Below are 15,009 nucleotides of genomic sequence, written 5' to 3'. Positions count from 1 at the left end.
TTAACAATTTTCTAAACTTTGTATTTATAATATATTTAACACAGAATAAATCGTGTCTTTCTATATAGTTGCCTTTTGTATTTTAGGGAAATGTTTAGCATTTTTGGATGTCTGTAGCATCAAAGCCATGCTGTGTTCTGGATTAGACCTTATCCAGACTTAACATGAAATCTAAATGAATGACCTTAAAACATCATCATTGTATAATCAGAGAAATCTTTTGTGTCATCACTCAACAGAATCAAATCTGGTGTTTGGCAGGGTTGGGCAGGGTTGAAAGGCCAGGGTTAAGGTTATGACAAAATGAAACTGGATACAGATACTTGTGATCTGGCTACATTTTGAACCTCCTTCAGTTTCACTGCAAAGCAAAACAGAGCACTCATAACTGTTGCTATGGCAACTCCATGACCAAAAGCCACTGGAAATTGATCATGGTTATTGGCATGCAAAAGAGTAAAGGAAATATAAAAAAAAAACAATTAGCCATTACCATCTGTGTTGTTGATCAACTAATTCACCATGGACAAAAAAAATATAAAAACAAACAAATGTAAGCACTGAAGAAATTAAATTAGCGCTAATGAAGAGTGACAGCTTCCTCATAAGTCAAAGATTCCGTCCATTTCAACGTCTGAGCTTTCTCAATGCCAACTCAGTCAGAATCAGTCCTTGCTTACCTTTGATTATTTTGGCTTAAAATTGGTTTTGCAATCTGTTTGGTGCATGTTGTATTACAATATAAATAATACAGGAAAGGATGCCTGCACAAATCATTTTTCCTGCACAGTCAAAATATATACATTAATTTGATTTTTTTTTAATCTGATACTTTGTCTTTCTAAAATTGTGTTCTTTCTAGAATTAAAATTACATTTCTACTTAATCTTTTAATTATGACTTAATCTCACATTCTGTATCTTTACACAAAAGATATGTTATTTTGTCTTAAATAATGAAGTGCTGATGTAACCAAAATAACTGAGTAAATGGACTATAGCCAAAGAATTATTGAAAAAACTAAATAGAGCACAGCAGGTTGGTTCTGGAAGAAAAAATCTAATTTATTTTCTCCAAAGAAAATTATGACAACATAAGCTCATCAGTGTGATTTCAACTTATAGTTGTAGAGTTCCTGGTGAAGTACTATATTACCCACACTGCTCGAAGGAGATCAACCAATAAGAAAAGGCATGGAAGCAGGAAATGTATCAATCTGACTCAACAGCCCTCCCCCTCTTCCAATAAAACATTGAAATCAACAATTTATTGCTCTGAATTAAAAAGTTTTGCTGATTCCCTAAATTAAAAAGAAACAAAAAGCAGTTACAACATACCAGACTTTAAATAGGATTATTGATTAATCTATGAAAAGAGATACAATGTTTAGATGAGGTTTCCTACCCTCTACTTGCGTGAGAACAAAAATTAAACAAATTGTATTTTTACTATTATTATTTGCCTATGTATTTCATTATATAGTTTTGATATGATTGTTATTGTATTTGATTTTATCTTGTTGATTTATGTATCTTCTAATTCGTTAATACACTAAATCCCTGGCAACAAGTCGCTAGTTCTTACTCACTGTTAAAATCCAACTATCACTGTACCTTAACAGTATGTTTTCAAATTTCAAATGTTACTTGCAAAATATTAATAAAAAAAATAAAAAAAATCAACATTTTAAATCAACACATTTTATTATATATACTGAAAAATATAGATTAGCTAATTGTTCTGAAGTTAATGGATTTTTGGTTAAAGGCCTGAAATAAGGTCTGTGGTTTACAAAAGTTCAAGATATTTTACAACACAAAATACATCAGTAATTCTCCCAAGTGGCTAAATGGGACTACAGAGGATGTCTAAAACATCAAACAGTTAAACTCCTTTACTCAATAATCCGCTTGTGTTTATAATTGCACTCTTGCTAACTATTCTAACTCAAACTCTCATGTAGTCATGTAACCATAGATTGTTTAGATCCTATGTTTAGCTTTTTTACTTCTGCTGATTGTGTTCAGGTCGCAAATAAAAGATTTGTGCACAAAATTATCATGCACAAAAGATGCATGTAAGAATCATAAAGCTTTGCTTGTCATAGAGCTTATTTTCTGACTGCAACAATTCAAAACCCAGTAGAATTTTTTGGAAATTGATCAAAAATGACAGTAAACTCATTTATAATGGTATAAAACACTTACATTTCTATTTCAGTTTCTTTCAATTTTAAATTGTAATAATGCTTCATAATATTGCATTTTCATCTGCTTTGAGACTTCTTTACAACATTACACCCAAACATTTTAACAATAGTGTAGTTTAAAACCCCCTAAATTTGAGTAGGTTTGTGAATTCTCTGATCCAATTTTTTTATTTTTTTTTTGTATCCAAGTCTAAAAAAACTATTATTAGAAACTATTCGTAGGAGTAAAAAATGTGACAACCAGCCACAGTAGTCTCAATTAAGTATTTGAATGTATTTTTTAATTAATGAACTGTGATTATTTTGATTGTAATGAATATTATTAATTAAGGATATTTAATTTCGTAAAATACTTAAATTATTTTAACATACACATTAACAAACACCATCCGTTTTTATTTGCAGTTTGTATTAATGGCACATAATATATATATATATATATATATATATAAAATTCAGCCATAAAGTATGGGTCTGAAGAGTTTCAAACATGCAGTCTGTCAGTGTCAAAACACGTACATCCCATTAATTAATTCCATTAAACCACAGAAAGACCATTACTCAAATCCCTCATGTTGATAACAAATGCCAGAATACCTGTCTACAACCTATGAACCTCTTGCATAGCATTTTTGGGGGCATTTGTTTCCTACCTTTTAGCATGGACTTTTGGCTGAAGTTGAGTTTTGGATCCAGATGTTCATATTGTCCTTATCACTAAATTAAACGTTTCAATATGATATGAACTTTGTGATTTATTAGCATATATCCCTAGCTTAAAGAATTTTTTTTTAACATATATGTTTTATTATCAACAGGTAGCATGTACAGTTCCATATCTCAATATACAGTATAACAACAAAAAACATTTCACATGCCTCAACAAGTAGGAACAAGGGACAAAGAGAAAAGAAAGAAAAAAAAAGAAAGAAGAGAGAACGAGAGGGTACATAAGCATCAGTTTACAGACAGATATATGTTATACATATATTAACAATTCCATAGAATATTACGATGCAATTTAAATACAGACAATATACTTTGCTGGACAGCACCATTCATTTTATTTTTTATATTATGTGAAAATGTTAAAGGAGGAGCATATATTAATCGTTTTAATTGCTTTACTATTTTTAGATTTTGATATCACATCTACATACATTTCAATCTCCTTTTCAAGCACCATAAAAAGAGGTCTGCTTTTTGTAAACTTGCACTTATGAATGTGAAATTTACATAAAAATAAAATAAAACTTATAATAAAACCAACATCCTTTAAAGAGCGAGCCTTGATATAATAACCCATAATTACATGTTTATAAGATAAAGAAAATGTTTTTAAAATATTATCAGCAATGAAAACCTTCACATTATTCCAAAAATACTGGGTATATTGGCAGGACCAAAACAAATGAAAAATTGTTTCAGTGGAGCATTCACAGAAAGAACATTTCAAATCAATATCAATTTAATTTTTTGTAGGAATACCTTTGTAGGATAAACTCTATGAATTAATTTATATGAGATTTCCTTAACCTTATTTGTAAGGAGGAATTTTTGAGGTAATGACCAAACTTGAGTCCTTAGCTTAAAAAACATTCTGCTGTATCCTGAAGAGGAGGCTGCCATACTTGTGTTTGTGTGTGGGCAGATGGTACATGTAGTTTTACAGAGCCGCCAGGAGCTCATGATGATGAAGAAAAAACTTCAACTCCCATAATGGCAGTGGCGCAAAGGCAAAGTTTCCGGCGACTTCTTATGACGGCATTCACAAAACCGCGTATTGATAACTGTGGGCAGTTGGTGGCGGGAGATTCACGCATGGTCATCTTTGAGCACTTCTCTATTTTCAGGGCTTGCCTTTCGCTCGTTTAATTACAATGGCGCTGCAGCAAAACGGGATCGGATCCAAACGCAACGGTGACACTTCCAGCCATCACCCATCTATGAACGGGAACGGAGAAATCCAGCATGACCGGGCCGAGGGATTCACTTTCACCTCCGAGCCCATGCTTGAAGACATCCGTCGCATGCAGGCTGAATTCACGGAGGAGAGGAGCTGGAACCAGTTCCACAAGCCGCGGAACCTGCTGCTGGCGCTGGTCGGAGAGGTCGGGGAGCTGGCGGAGCTCTTCCAGTGGCGCGGGGAGGTGGAGGAGGGTCTGCCGGACTGGACAGAGCCGCAGCGGGAGCACCTGGCCCAGGAGCTCAGCGACGTGTTGATCTATCTGGTTGAACTCGCAGAAAAATGCCACGTTGATCTGCCTCAAGCTGTCCTCCGCAAAATGGCCCTCAACCGACTCAAGTACCCGGCCAGCAAAGTTCATGGGTCTGCCAAGAAATACACAGAGTACAAGGACTGATGTCCTGGGTGACAGTGCTGCAAGACTCTCGTTACTGAGCAGTTTGAGGAAGCTGATGTTGATTGCCTTAAAAACTCTAAAAATCCATTGTGCTCTTAACGTTGATGGGTTTTATTTCGTTTAAACTAAAAGTTAGGACTACCACTCTTACATTTCTGGCTTAGTGTTCTTCTCGTGTTTTTATTTTACCAAACAAAAGCTGCTGTGGACAGTATAAGCTGCTTTGCTGTGTAGTGTTTTTGCTTAATCAGAGTAAAGTGTTTTGCAGCTCATATGGTCTCTGTGCATCTGTTCATCGTTTCAAGAACTGAAATGGGCATTTTTTATTATTAGTTACACAGTTTCACGGTTACTTTTCTAATGTTTTATAAAAATCCATTCGATGATTGTTTGTGGCGAGAGCATTTACACTTGAGTTCAGCCATGATCTGATCAAACACCTGAATAAGCAAATAAAAAGTAAAAAAATACTAGAATTGTAGGCGAGAGTTTGATCAGCATTGGACTATGCTGTTAGTTGTAGGTTTCACTATGATGAGGGTTGGAACATTATTGGAGTGAATTAAAGTTTAGACATTGCAAAATGGGTGCAATTAAAAAAAATCCTGTTTGTGAAAATGAGCCAGTACTGTATGCCTGCTCTAAGTGATTTCAAAATACACAATTTTGAAGTTCAGTGAGTATTTATTTATACTGCTTATGTTATTATTCACTCTAAATATCACAATCAAAACCAATGCCATTCAGAGAATTAAGGAACAGCTCTGGCCTTCTGATTATCATCTTATTATTCTAATGGTATATAGCTACATCTCTAATTAGCAAAGTTAAGTTCCGGACTCTTGATTGAATTCATAAGCTCATTAGTAGAGTGTTTTGTCTCCTGAGCCCTGTGTTAGATTAGTAAGACACCTTAGCACTGCTGAAGATACAACATAAAGGCTCAAAGAAGTGTCTGACAACAGCGAAGCAGACCAATTTGGCAAAATGAATATTAGAGCATTTAGTGTATTTGAGTTGCTTAAAGGAATAGGGAAAATGTACTCACCCTCAGGCCATCCAATATGTGGATAAGATTGTTTCTTCATCTTAAATCAATTGGGAAAATGTAGCATTACATCTCTTGATCAATGGATTCACTGCAGCGAAGGTTTGCTGTCAAAAAGAGAGTCTAAACAGCTGATAAAAACATCACAGTAATTCTCAAGTAATCACACAACGACAGTCCATTAATTAACATCTTGTAAAGCAAAAAGTTAAATTTTTGTAAGGAACAATCCATTATTAAGGTGTTTTAACTTTAATACCATAAAGTATATAATTCATAATAATGCTTCCTCCAGTGAAAAAGTAAATCCCCTGTTGTCCTCTCACATCAAAATGTGATTGGGACAAAGTTGGGGGGACAAAGTGAGCTGTCAGCATCCTGCACCATAGGGGATGGCTTACTGCTGCTTTCTCCCTCGCTCAGTGATTTCTGATGCCATTCAGACTTTAGTAGAGAGACAGAGTGATTTTCCCAGCATCTGTTATCTATTTGATGTCATTCTGTTCACCATTATTGTCACTCTTTGATTTCAGCACGCAAAATGTCAAAATCCAACTTGTTTTTTCTGGCCATCTTGACAGCTGTAAACAGTCTCAGAATTAAAAATCAGGGAAATCTTTCTGTTAAAAAGCTGCATTTGAAGATGTAAAACCTAGTGTTAAAAGTTCATAGTCCTTTATCCAAATCCACAATAACTGTTCTTCTCAAATGGGACTATTTTGAGCTATATCATCTAGTCTGATTTTGTTCCTGAATGAGGCATCTACAGGGAATGAAAGCACAAACTCCTCTGCCCCATTAAAGTAGACTTCTCATTTCCTCTAATTTCTCCCATTTTCACTGAATCACACAAATTCAGACAGATGATTGAGCAGTCACAGAATAGACAGTGATTTCAGTGTTCATAACACTTTAATTCAGTTCACCACTGGAGATAAGCATTGCAGAATACCTCTGAAATTTTACTGAAATATCAATGTTACAATAGTGTTGTACAGAAAAGCATCTCTGAGCACAGCAAATCTTAAAGTGGATGAGCTACAGTAGCAGAAGACCACAGAAGATTGGACAAAATGTAGCCTGGTCTCGATTGTAGGGTGGTGAAAATAGATCCTTGTCCAAAAGAATAGTTCACATGCATGCATTCATACACACATAGATGTCATTATTTACTCTTTTTCTGTTCAAATGTTTTGGGTCAGTAGAATTGTTTTTAGGTTTTGAAAGAGATTTCTTGCACTCACCAAGGCTGCTTTTATTTGATCACGCATACAACAAAAACAGTGCTATTGTGAAATATTATTACAACTTAAAATAATGTCCTTTTAAATTTATTGATGGCAAAAGCTGAATTTTCAGCATGCATTACCCCAGTCCTCAGTGTCACATGATCCTTCAGAAATCATTCTAATAGGCTGATTTGGTGTTTAAGAAACATTTCATATTATTATTATCAACGTTGTAAATAAAGCTGGTTAGTATTGCTTTGAAACCATGATACATTTTTTTTCCCAGGATTCTCTGATGAATAGAAAGTTAAAAAGAGCATGTAGTATTTACTTGAAATAGTAAAAACTTTTACATTGTTACAAAATAAGTTCTGTCACATTTAATGCATCCATGCTTAAAGTATTAGTTTCTTTTAAAAAATTCTCACTGACCACAAATATTTAACACTTTTATGTATTAAATCATCTGTACACACTTGATGGTTATATTTTACATGAAAAATCACCAGTGAGGCTATAAAATCTGATTGAAAAGCTACACTTGACCGTAGTTTGAACCTTAAACTTTAATTCTGTTGATTTATATTCTGAATGTCCTAGTATATTCAGCTCCATGCCTCCCTTCAGATCCAACTAATCCCTGTGCAGATCCGAAACTGTTGTTCTGGGGTGTCATCCATATAGATCCACTAGAAGAGCTTTTTCCCACAGGATGAAAATGAAAGACAAGAGTGCACTTTGTAACATCCAGTCAGTCAAATCAAAGTGCTATACTGTGGAGATGGACCAGCACTGCATGAGGAAAGAGCAGTTAAAGAAATTCTCACAATGACACTAAAGTGCCACACATTCCCACAGCAATAACATCAGCACATTTTGAGTAATGGCTCTGATAACTCCAGCCCCTGTATAGGTGGACCGGAGCGTGGATGAGTGCACACGCAACTCAGATTCCATCACTTATTTCCTGCAAAACCTTCAAGATTGCGGGCGAAAACAGGGTCAGAGAGATGAAAGCATAAGAGTGTACTGCAGAGAAGTGATTTTATTGGAAACTGAAGGAATACAACACCGCTCACATACTAGAGTTCCTGTTTCTCTATAAAGATTTTCTTTGCAGAACGTCCTCCCTGGAGCCCCACGTTTGACAAACCGCCAGAACCTTAAATTAAAAATTTTGCGGGGAATATCAGTCTTTTAGTAAGACATTCTTGACCTTTCAGATGGGCAAAAAGCTAAAAAAAAAAAAAAAAGTCAGGTGGTCACATCTGTTTATAATGAAGAAAACAGGTTATGAAATAATGAAATAAATTTCATAAAAAGGAAACCTTATTACATTATTAATTTTTTATCATTATACCAACATTTAAAAAAAAAATCTTTTCATCAGAACTGATTCACTGCACTATCAATGTTTGAAAAATCAACATATTCAAACAAAATAAACAAACAAACACACACAAAAAAGGAAATTATGCGTAGATGGAATTCCTGCAAACCCTCATGACTGTGTATGAAGTTTAAAATCTCTTAAAATATCACACAATTTGAACTTTCTATGACAAGGCATTGTTAGTTAATGTTGGAAATTATCATGTGGTGCAACTTTTAATACAAAATATCATATAATATAATAATTAAAGGTATATGCAATACCCTTTAGATAGCTTTCACCTTTCTTTGATTAATGTGTACTCTCACATTTTTCAGGGTGAGGCATTTATTTTTTTAAATGGTTTAAATTAATAATTTGTATTTATTTGTTTGTTTGTTTATTTAACCATATGAAACTAACTTAAATACAAAAGAGTAGGCCTACATTTCTAAGAATCTGACATGCGTGTATTATTTTACCTTTTTTTTTTATCATGTCACTGACAGATTTACCTCTATTTATTCATACTTTTACGTTGGCTACATTACTTGTCAATTCAAATTTCTGATGCTGTTTTATTTTGTTATGCTTCTGTTCTATATTTGTTATAAATGAAATGAAAAAGTCTCTGAAAGAGTTAATACTTGTGATGAATACAGAAAGCAGCTTTTTATCTAGCTGTTGCTGCTGTAACTATGTAGTTTCCCTCTCAGGATGAAAGACTCCAACTGACGTCTCTCTTGAGAGGGCGGCAGACCATAATGGAAATCTTGTATTCAAGATAGTTGTTGCCATGTAGGACTGTTGCTATGGAAGAGATTCCAATTGACTCCCTGTACTAGCAGTCAGAACAGACCTATGACTGCTTGAAAAGCTACCACCAGAGGGCATTTTTCACACGTGACATTTTGTTTGTGATATATGACTGAAATTAATCGAGTTTGAGTTTGTATGTGTAATTTGCATGCATATATTTACTTGATTCTTGTGAATTGTGCTTTTCTACATTAAGACTTGTTTGAATACACAAACAGAGACGTACAAATACAATCACCTTTCTAACACACACACACACCCGTGCCTCATTTACAGAGATCTATCACACACATTAGATCAACAGAGAGGTAAAACCTGTTATTGCAGCTGTCTGTGGCGCTGGAATATTGTCAGTGAGAGTGCACTGTATCAGTAACAAAGCAGCTGAATGGCAGATGGTGTGGTTTTCCCTTTTAAATAAGAGATTTGTGCTAATTTCTTTGAGGCATAAAGATTCAATGGTTTTGGGCTGAATTTTAAGGTTGCGCGTGTTAAATAGTCTGTCGCTCCAGAGGGGCAACCTCTACAATGTCATCATCACCTTTTACCCTACACAATTCATCCAAATATTGACTGATCATACATCCGTGTGTGTGTGTGTGCATGTGTGAAGGCAGTATTTATGGTACTCGAGACTAAAGCTGAATACAGATGAAAAATTGACACCCTCACGTTACACTCAGCACTGCAGTCAGTTCATGTGCTTGAAGTGATCAATACCAAGTATATAGTATAAGTATATAGGCAGCACAGTTATACAGTAGAATGTCCATATAGAGCAGAACACAGTAAAATACAATACAATCATAATATTTTATTATATATTTTTTTTATTTGCATTGCAACTACTATAATTTGTGGAAATGTCTTAAATTTTTGTTTTTTATTTATTATCTGCTTGACTGCAGTTGTTATTGGTTTAATGTATAATTAGCATACACTCTAAATAAAGGTTCTTTATAGGCATCAATGGTTCCACAATGATGGAACCTTTTCATTTCACAAAAGGTTCTTTACAGTGGAAAAAGGTTCTTTAGATTACTAAAATGTTCTCATGAGATGCATATCTATCTATACCAATATGTATTTAAATTATTATTATTATTATTTATTTATTTATTTTTTACAGATAATGGTTGCATTCAAGGAGTGTTGCATGTAAAAAAAAAAAAAAAAAAAAAAGAAAAATTTTGTGTTACTTCCTATTTCTTTTTTATTATTTGTGAAATTTACTAGCAGTTTCTGAGTGAAAATTGTTTCAAATCTTTTTCTGTGAACAGTTGATTGTTTCAAATATTTGAATGTATGCACATGTATCAGTTTACATGTAACACATGTAAATGTCAGTTAAAACATATGTATTTTAGATTTTAGTTTGATCATGACATTTCTTTGGCCCCATTTGTTTTGTTTTCAGTTACATAAACAATATTAACACATAAACGTAACTGATTATTGAAGTAAAATACATTTTAGAATTTTATACTTCTATAGAAATTATACAAAGGCATTGTTAATTGAAAATTATTAGTTTTTAAAACAATATTTTTTCAGCTTAACTAAAACATTTAAAAAAGAGAGAGTTTTAGTTAACAGTAACAACACTAGAACACTTAATTTCCCAGATAGGCCATCAAATTTCTTTTTGTCGTTCCAATTAAAAATTCTATTTTATAAAAAAAAAAATTCAAAATTTTAGCTTTTTTGTGATACTGCAAACTCTGATACTATGATCAAGCAACAACCTCAAAAAACAAATTTGCAACTCACCTATCAATGTCTGCTATTCAGTGAAATATTTAGAATGAACGTCACATATTTAATTAAATATAATTAATATATATTACCCAAACTCTGTCTCTGACAGAATGCGACTTTCCTGAGGATAGAGGATGTGAATATAAGGCGTTTTTATATTCATAGCTGTCACAAAATATGGTTCAGGCCTAATTATTAAGCTTTTACGACAAAAACTCTACAATGATTGACGTTTTTGGAAAGTTTCATTTTTAAGCTTTCAGTTGGTCTCTTATATAAGTGTATATGAGGCAACTAGGTATTCATACTTCTGAAAAGAGGCTGACGAGTTTTATAATGCGTCTGTCCGCTTTCAGATAGTGGCCCAGAACAGAACTCTTAAAAACCTCCATCACAATATAAAATATGATGCAATTCATGGAAGAGTCTCCTCCATGAGCTATTTTGTCCTCCTTCCTCTCTCTGTCGGTCGTATCACACCTCCGTTTTTTTATTTTTCACTCTGGCCACATCCTTTTCCAGCTGCTGCATCTTTCTCCTGATTTGACAGGTCATTGCTCATGCCATATAAGGCCAGGAAACCTCACACATCTTCCCTCACGCATGAACAGTGCAATGAACAAGCAATGTGCTTTTGATTAAGTCTCCACTTCCCTGCTTTAAGATATATGCAATGCATGCAATTTAATCTGCTGCCTAATTATACTAGATAGACTGGTGTGATTGTGTCCTCTCACCAAGGCATGTGCAATTCCTTGAGGAGCAACGAGTAATGATGTTTTTTTCCAGCATCCTGTTTTCGAGGATAACAAGAAAGAGGTTCCCTGTCAATTTACACTTGATAGTGATGTTAAAACTCCCAAATATTTGCTGTATATGTGGCTACTGTGTCAGACGTGAAGAGCATAGTTTGGGAACTTGGCGTGGGAGGGATTCACTGAGCTTGCTGATGAAATAGGAAACCGAGTAGAGCGTGACAGCAACTTTTACTGTGAAACACATTTTCAGCACATGTGACTCTAAAGGGTGGAAGCTGTGAACTTAATCTTTGCAACAGAATATTGTTAATTGCAATTAACCACCCCGGTGTTATATTCTAGCATGCATTAAATCATTAAAAAGGATAGAAAGCTTTATTAAATCTTGTGCTAGTTTCTCTGGGCATAATGCCACTACTTCTCTCAAGTAGCCTGTTTAGAGCTGGGGTTTTCCATTGTTTCTTCAACAGGACTAGCAGGTCAATAAGATGTTAGATCTTTGTAGCAGGATAGCATGGCATTCAAGAATTAAAGTTAAAGTTTTTCATGTAATATATATAGATTACTCTTGAAATAGGGTAACTATATAGGTTTATATAGGTTAAATGTTTAGGTAGGTAATGCATACCTATAGGTATATGTAAATTATGTTTATTTATTTATTTTTATTATATGATTATGTGTCTGTCTATATGTAGCTCTATTGATCCTGTAAGACACGACATTTTGTTCAGTTCAATTTTCATTTTAGTTTTTCATTATTTATAGTTTATTTTATTTCAGCTTCATTTTTATTTACAATTAATTCAGCTACAACATTTTAAAAATAGTTTATTTTTATTTAACAATAACAACACTGGCTAGAACACTAAATTTGCCAGAATGCATTAGCTGTGTCAAATTTCTTTTTCTGGTATTCCAATTGAAATTCAAATGCAACTTTCTGTATGGTGTGAACGATTCAGTTCAAATTAAGCCATTTCTGATTTTTTTATACCAACTGTGATATTTAGTTAACACTATTCAGGGAAAACTTGGCCCAGTCCAATGTAAGGTGCCACCCATGCCAGCTATAGCCCAGCCCTTATCCAGCATGGCGTCAGACAGCAATGATGGAGTCATGGCTGGGCACTGGTTTATGTGTGTTAGGTCATAGATTATGTATGGCGCCTGTGGCATGGGCTATGTCTGCTTGCATATTTCATTGGCATGCTGGGGAGCGTCAGATCTCTTCGTCATGTTTGTTGAAGCTGTGAAGAAGTTTAAATTAATTTTAAAATAGAAGGATTATATTCACTGTTATATAACTAATATGAGTTGCTGATAGTGGTCTAAATTCTCATGGACAATGTAAGGTTTGCAGGTTATAATGCAGATATTTGTCAGATATTCTACTGTTAATATCTTATTAAAGTTTCAATGCAAAGTAGGCTATTTGGTCTTCAGTATCTATTAGTAACAAATAGTTTTTAATTTCACTCTCTCCCTTAGGTGTTTAACTACTGATGTTTACATATGGAAATTACAGGAGACGGATTAACAGCGAATTAAATCCTGAAATGAGTCTCTCCGAGCATATCTGACCTACTTTCCATGCATGCGGCTGAATGCTGCTTGCCCGCCTTCATTTCATGCTTGCTTTACATTCCTATTCTGCTTAATACAAGATCCGGCAGCACATTCCTCTTGCTGCAAGGTTGTTTTTATTCATTTACCATCTCTCCCCAGCCTTCTGGCCCATTAGTCATTTCATCTGTGGAAAATGAATTTGTGATGAGTGTTGCTAGTTTCTGTTGTGCATAGGGAGTGCAGATCTCCTTCTCACTTTACAGTCTATTCTGTCTGAAGTTTGTTGGTTCCTCACTAAAGTTTTTGGACATTGGTTCTTGTTTCGAGCTAAAGAAACTGAATTTTAGTGTGCTCTTAAAGAAAATAGCTTGTCTCAGGAATGCCATTAAGTTGGAAACTAGGAATCAATGAAGTCTTTCAGTACTATTTAGTCACTTTTAATAAATTAAGGCAATATATTAAGTCTATCTAATCTGTCTATCTGTATTTCCTGTTTTTTTTGTCTCAACTGCTTGCAACTTTTCCTTTGATTTTTATTGTATCACTCACTAAGTGACTTACAGTCACAGTTTATGGATATCAAGGACATCTGGAATACTGGAAAAGGCTATCCATAAGCTTTCCCATTAATCTCAATGGCAGATGCTCAGTGCAGTCCCACACAAAAGTACACAATTGAAATCTGTCATTTTTGCCCATGGGCGCTCAGTTCTGCAGCCAGAATGTCTGAGGCTACCACCTGAGCCACAGCAATTCTGATTGGCACTATTTTATTTTTCCAAACAAAATAGCGAAACAATGAAAAAATATTTCTATAATGCTTTTAATTATTAATTTCATCTTCATATACACCTTGTTATTTTGCATCACATGTAAGCTAGTGTCTTTGAATGTGCGAGACCAATTAATTAGCCGCTATAGGTAAATAAGTAGAAGAATATCAAAGTGTAGTAAACAGTATTTGTGCTACAAACCAGTGTGCAGTGTTGGGAAGATTATTTTGGAAATGTAATAGGTTACAGATTACAAGTTCCCCTATTTAAAATGTAATAAGTAGTGTAACTATTTCAATTACTTTATTAAAGTAATGTAACTGATTACATTTGATGATTTTTGATGACTTTTCTAATTTTTTTCTACATTTTTTTAAACTGTTAAATATTTTAATCAACACTGCTAATTTGTTTCTGTTGTGTTGTGAGGATTTCATTGTGTTGTAAACTACTGGGCCACCGTAACAAACTCAAATAGGAAATAAAACAGTTATCAAATAAACAGTCCTTTTCTGTGTCCTAAACTCTTGAAACATCGGTGTATTGTATCTTAGAGCAGTCTAGTCACTGCAATTTTAGAAAGAAATCAATCAAATCTGTATGTGTATGAAAATATTCAGATGTAACTCCCCTTTGTAATCATTAACATTTTCATAAGTAACTGTAAATTAATGACACATTTTTTTCTCAGTAACTGTAACAGATTACAGTTACATTTATTTTGTAACTAATTCTGTTACATGCAACTACTTCCCAGCACTGCCAGTTTATGGTTATGATGATAAATTAAAATAATGCTATAACAAATAGTAGTTTGTAATATAAAGCTGCTGTTATTGTACAGGTAAAATAACTGAAAGCGAATGAAACCAGAATCTTTTGTACATTTAAGTTACAAATGGCCACTATTATGTCAAGGCAAAGTGCATATTGCTTAATGATTTTATGCTTAATGTCTCTGACCCCTTGAAGGAAATACTCACAATCTGGCATGTAATATTCTGGGGCATCCACTTGGGGGTGCATGACACAAGGAACCAAATAACTGTCAGTGCTCTAAATAGCAATTAAATCCTGGCTCATTAAGACACAAATCAGCCCAGTGAGGTTC

General features: G+C 34.1%; 1 protein-coding gene across 1 annotated transcript; it reads left to right on the top strand.

Annotated features, from left to right (window-relative positions):
- Positions 1-3,965: 3,965 nt before the first annotated feature.
- LOC306873653 (dCTP pyrophosphatase 1-like) lies at positions 3,966-4,844 on the top strand. The gene has a single exon (XM_079423097.1). It carries the CDS (start codon positions 4,090-4,092, stop codon positions 4,570-4,572), a length of 483 nt encoding a protein of 160 aa, XP_079279223.1. The 5' UTR covers positions 3,966-4,089; the 3' UTR covers positions 4,573-4,844.
- Positions 4,845-15,009: the final 10,165 nt, after the last annotated feature.

The sequence above is a fragment of the Barbus barbus genome, assembly GCF_936440315.1.
Source record: "Barbus barbus genome assembly, chromosome: 8".
NCBI lineage: Eukaryota > Metazoa > Chordata > Actinopteri > Cypriniformes > Cyprinidae > Barbus > Barbus barbus.
The sequence above is the reverse complement of the archived record's forward strand: the minus strand, read 5'-3'. Positions and strand labels throughout refer to the sequence as shown.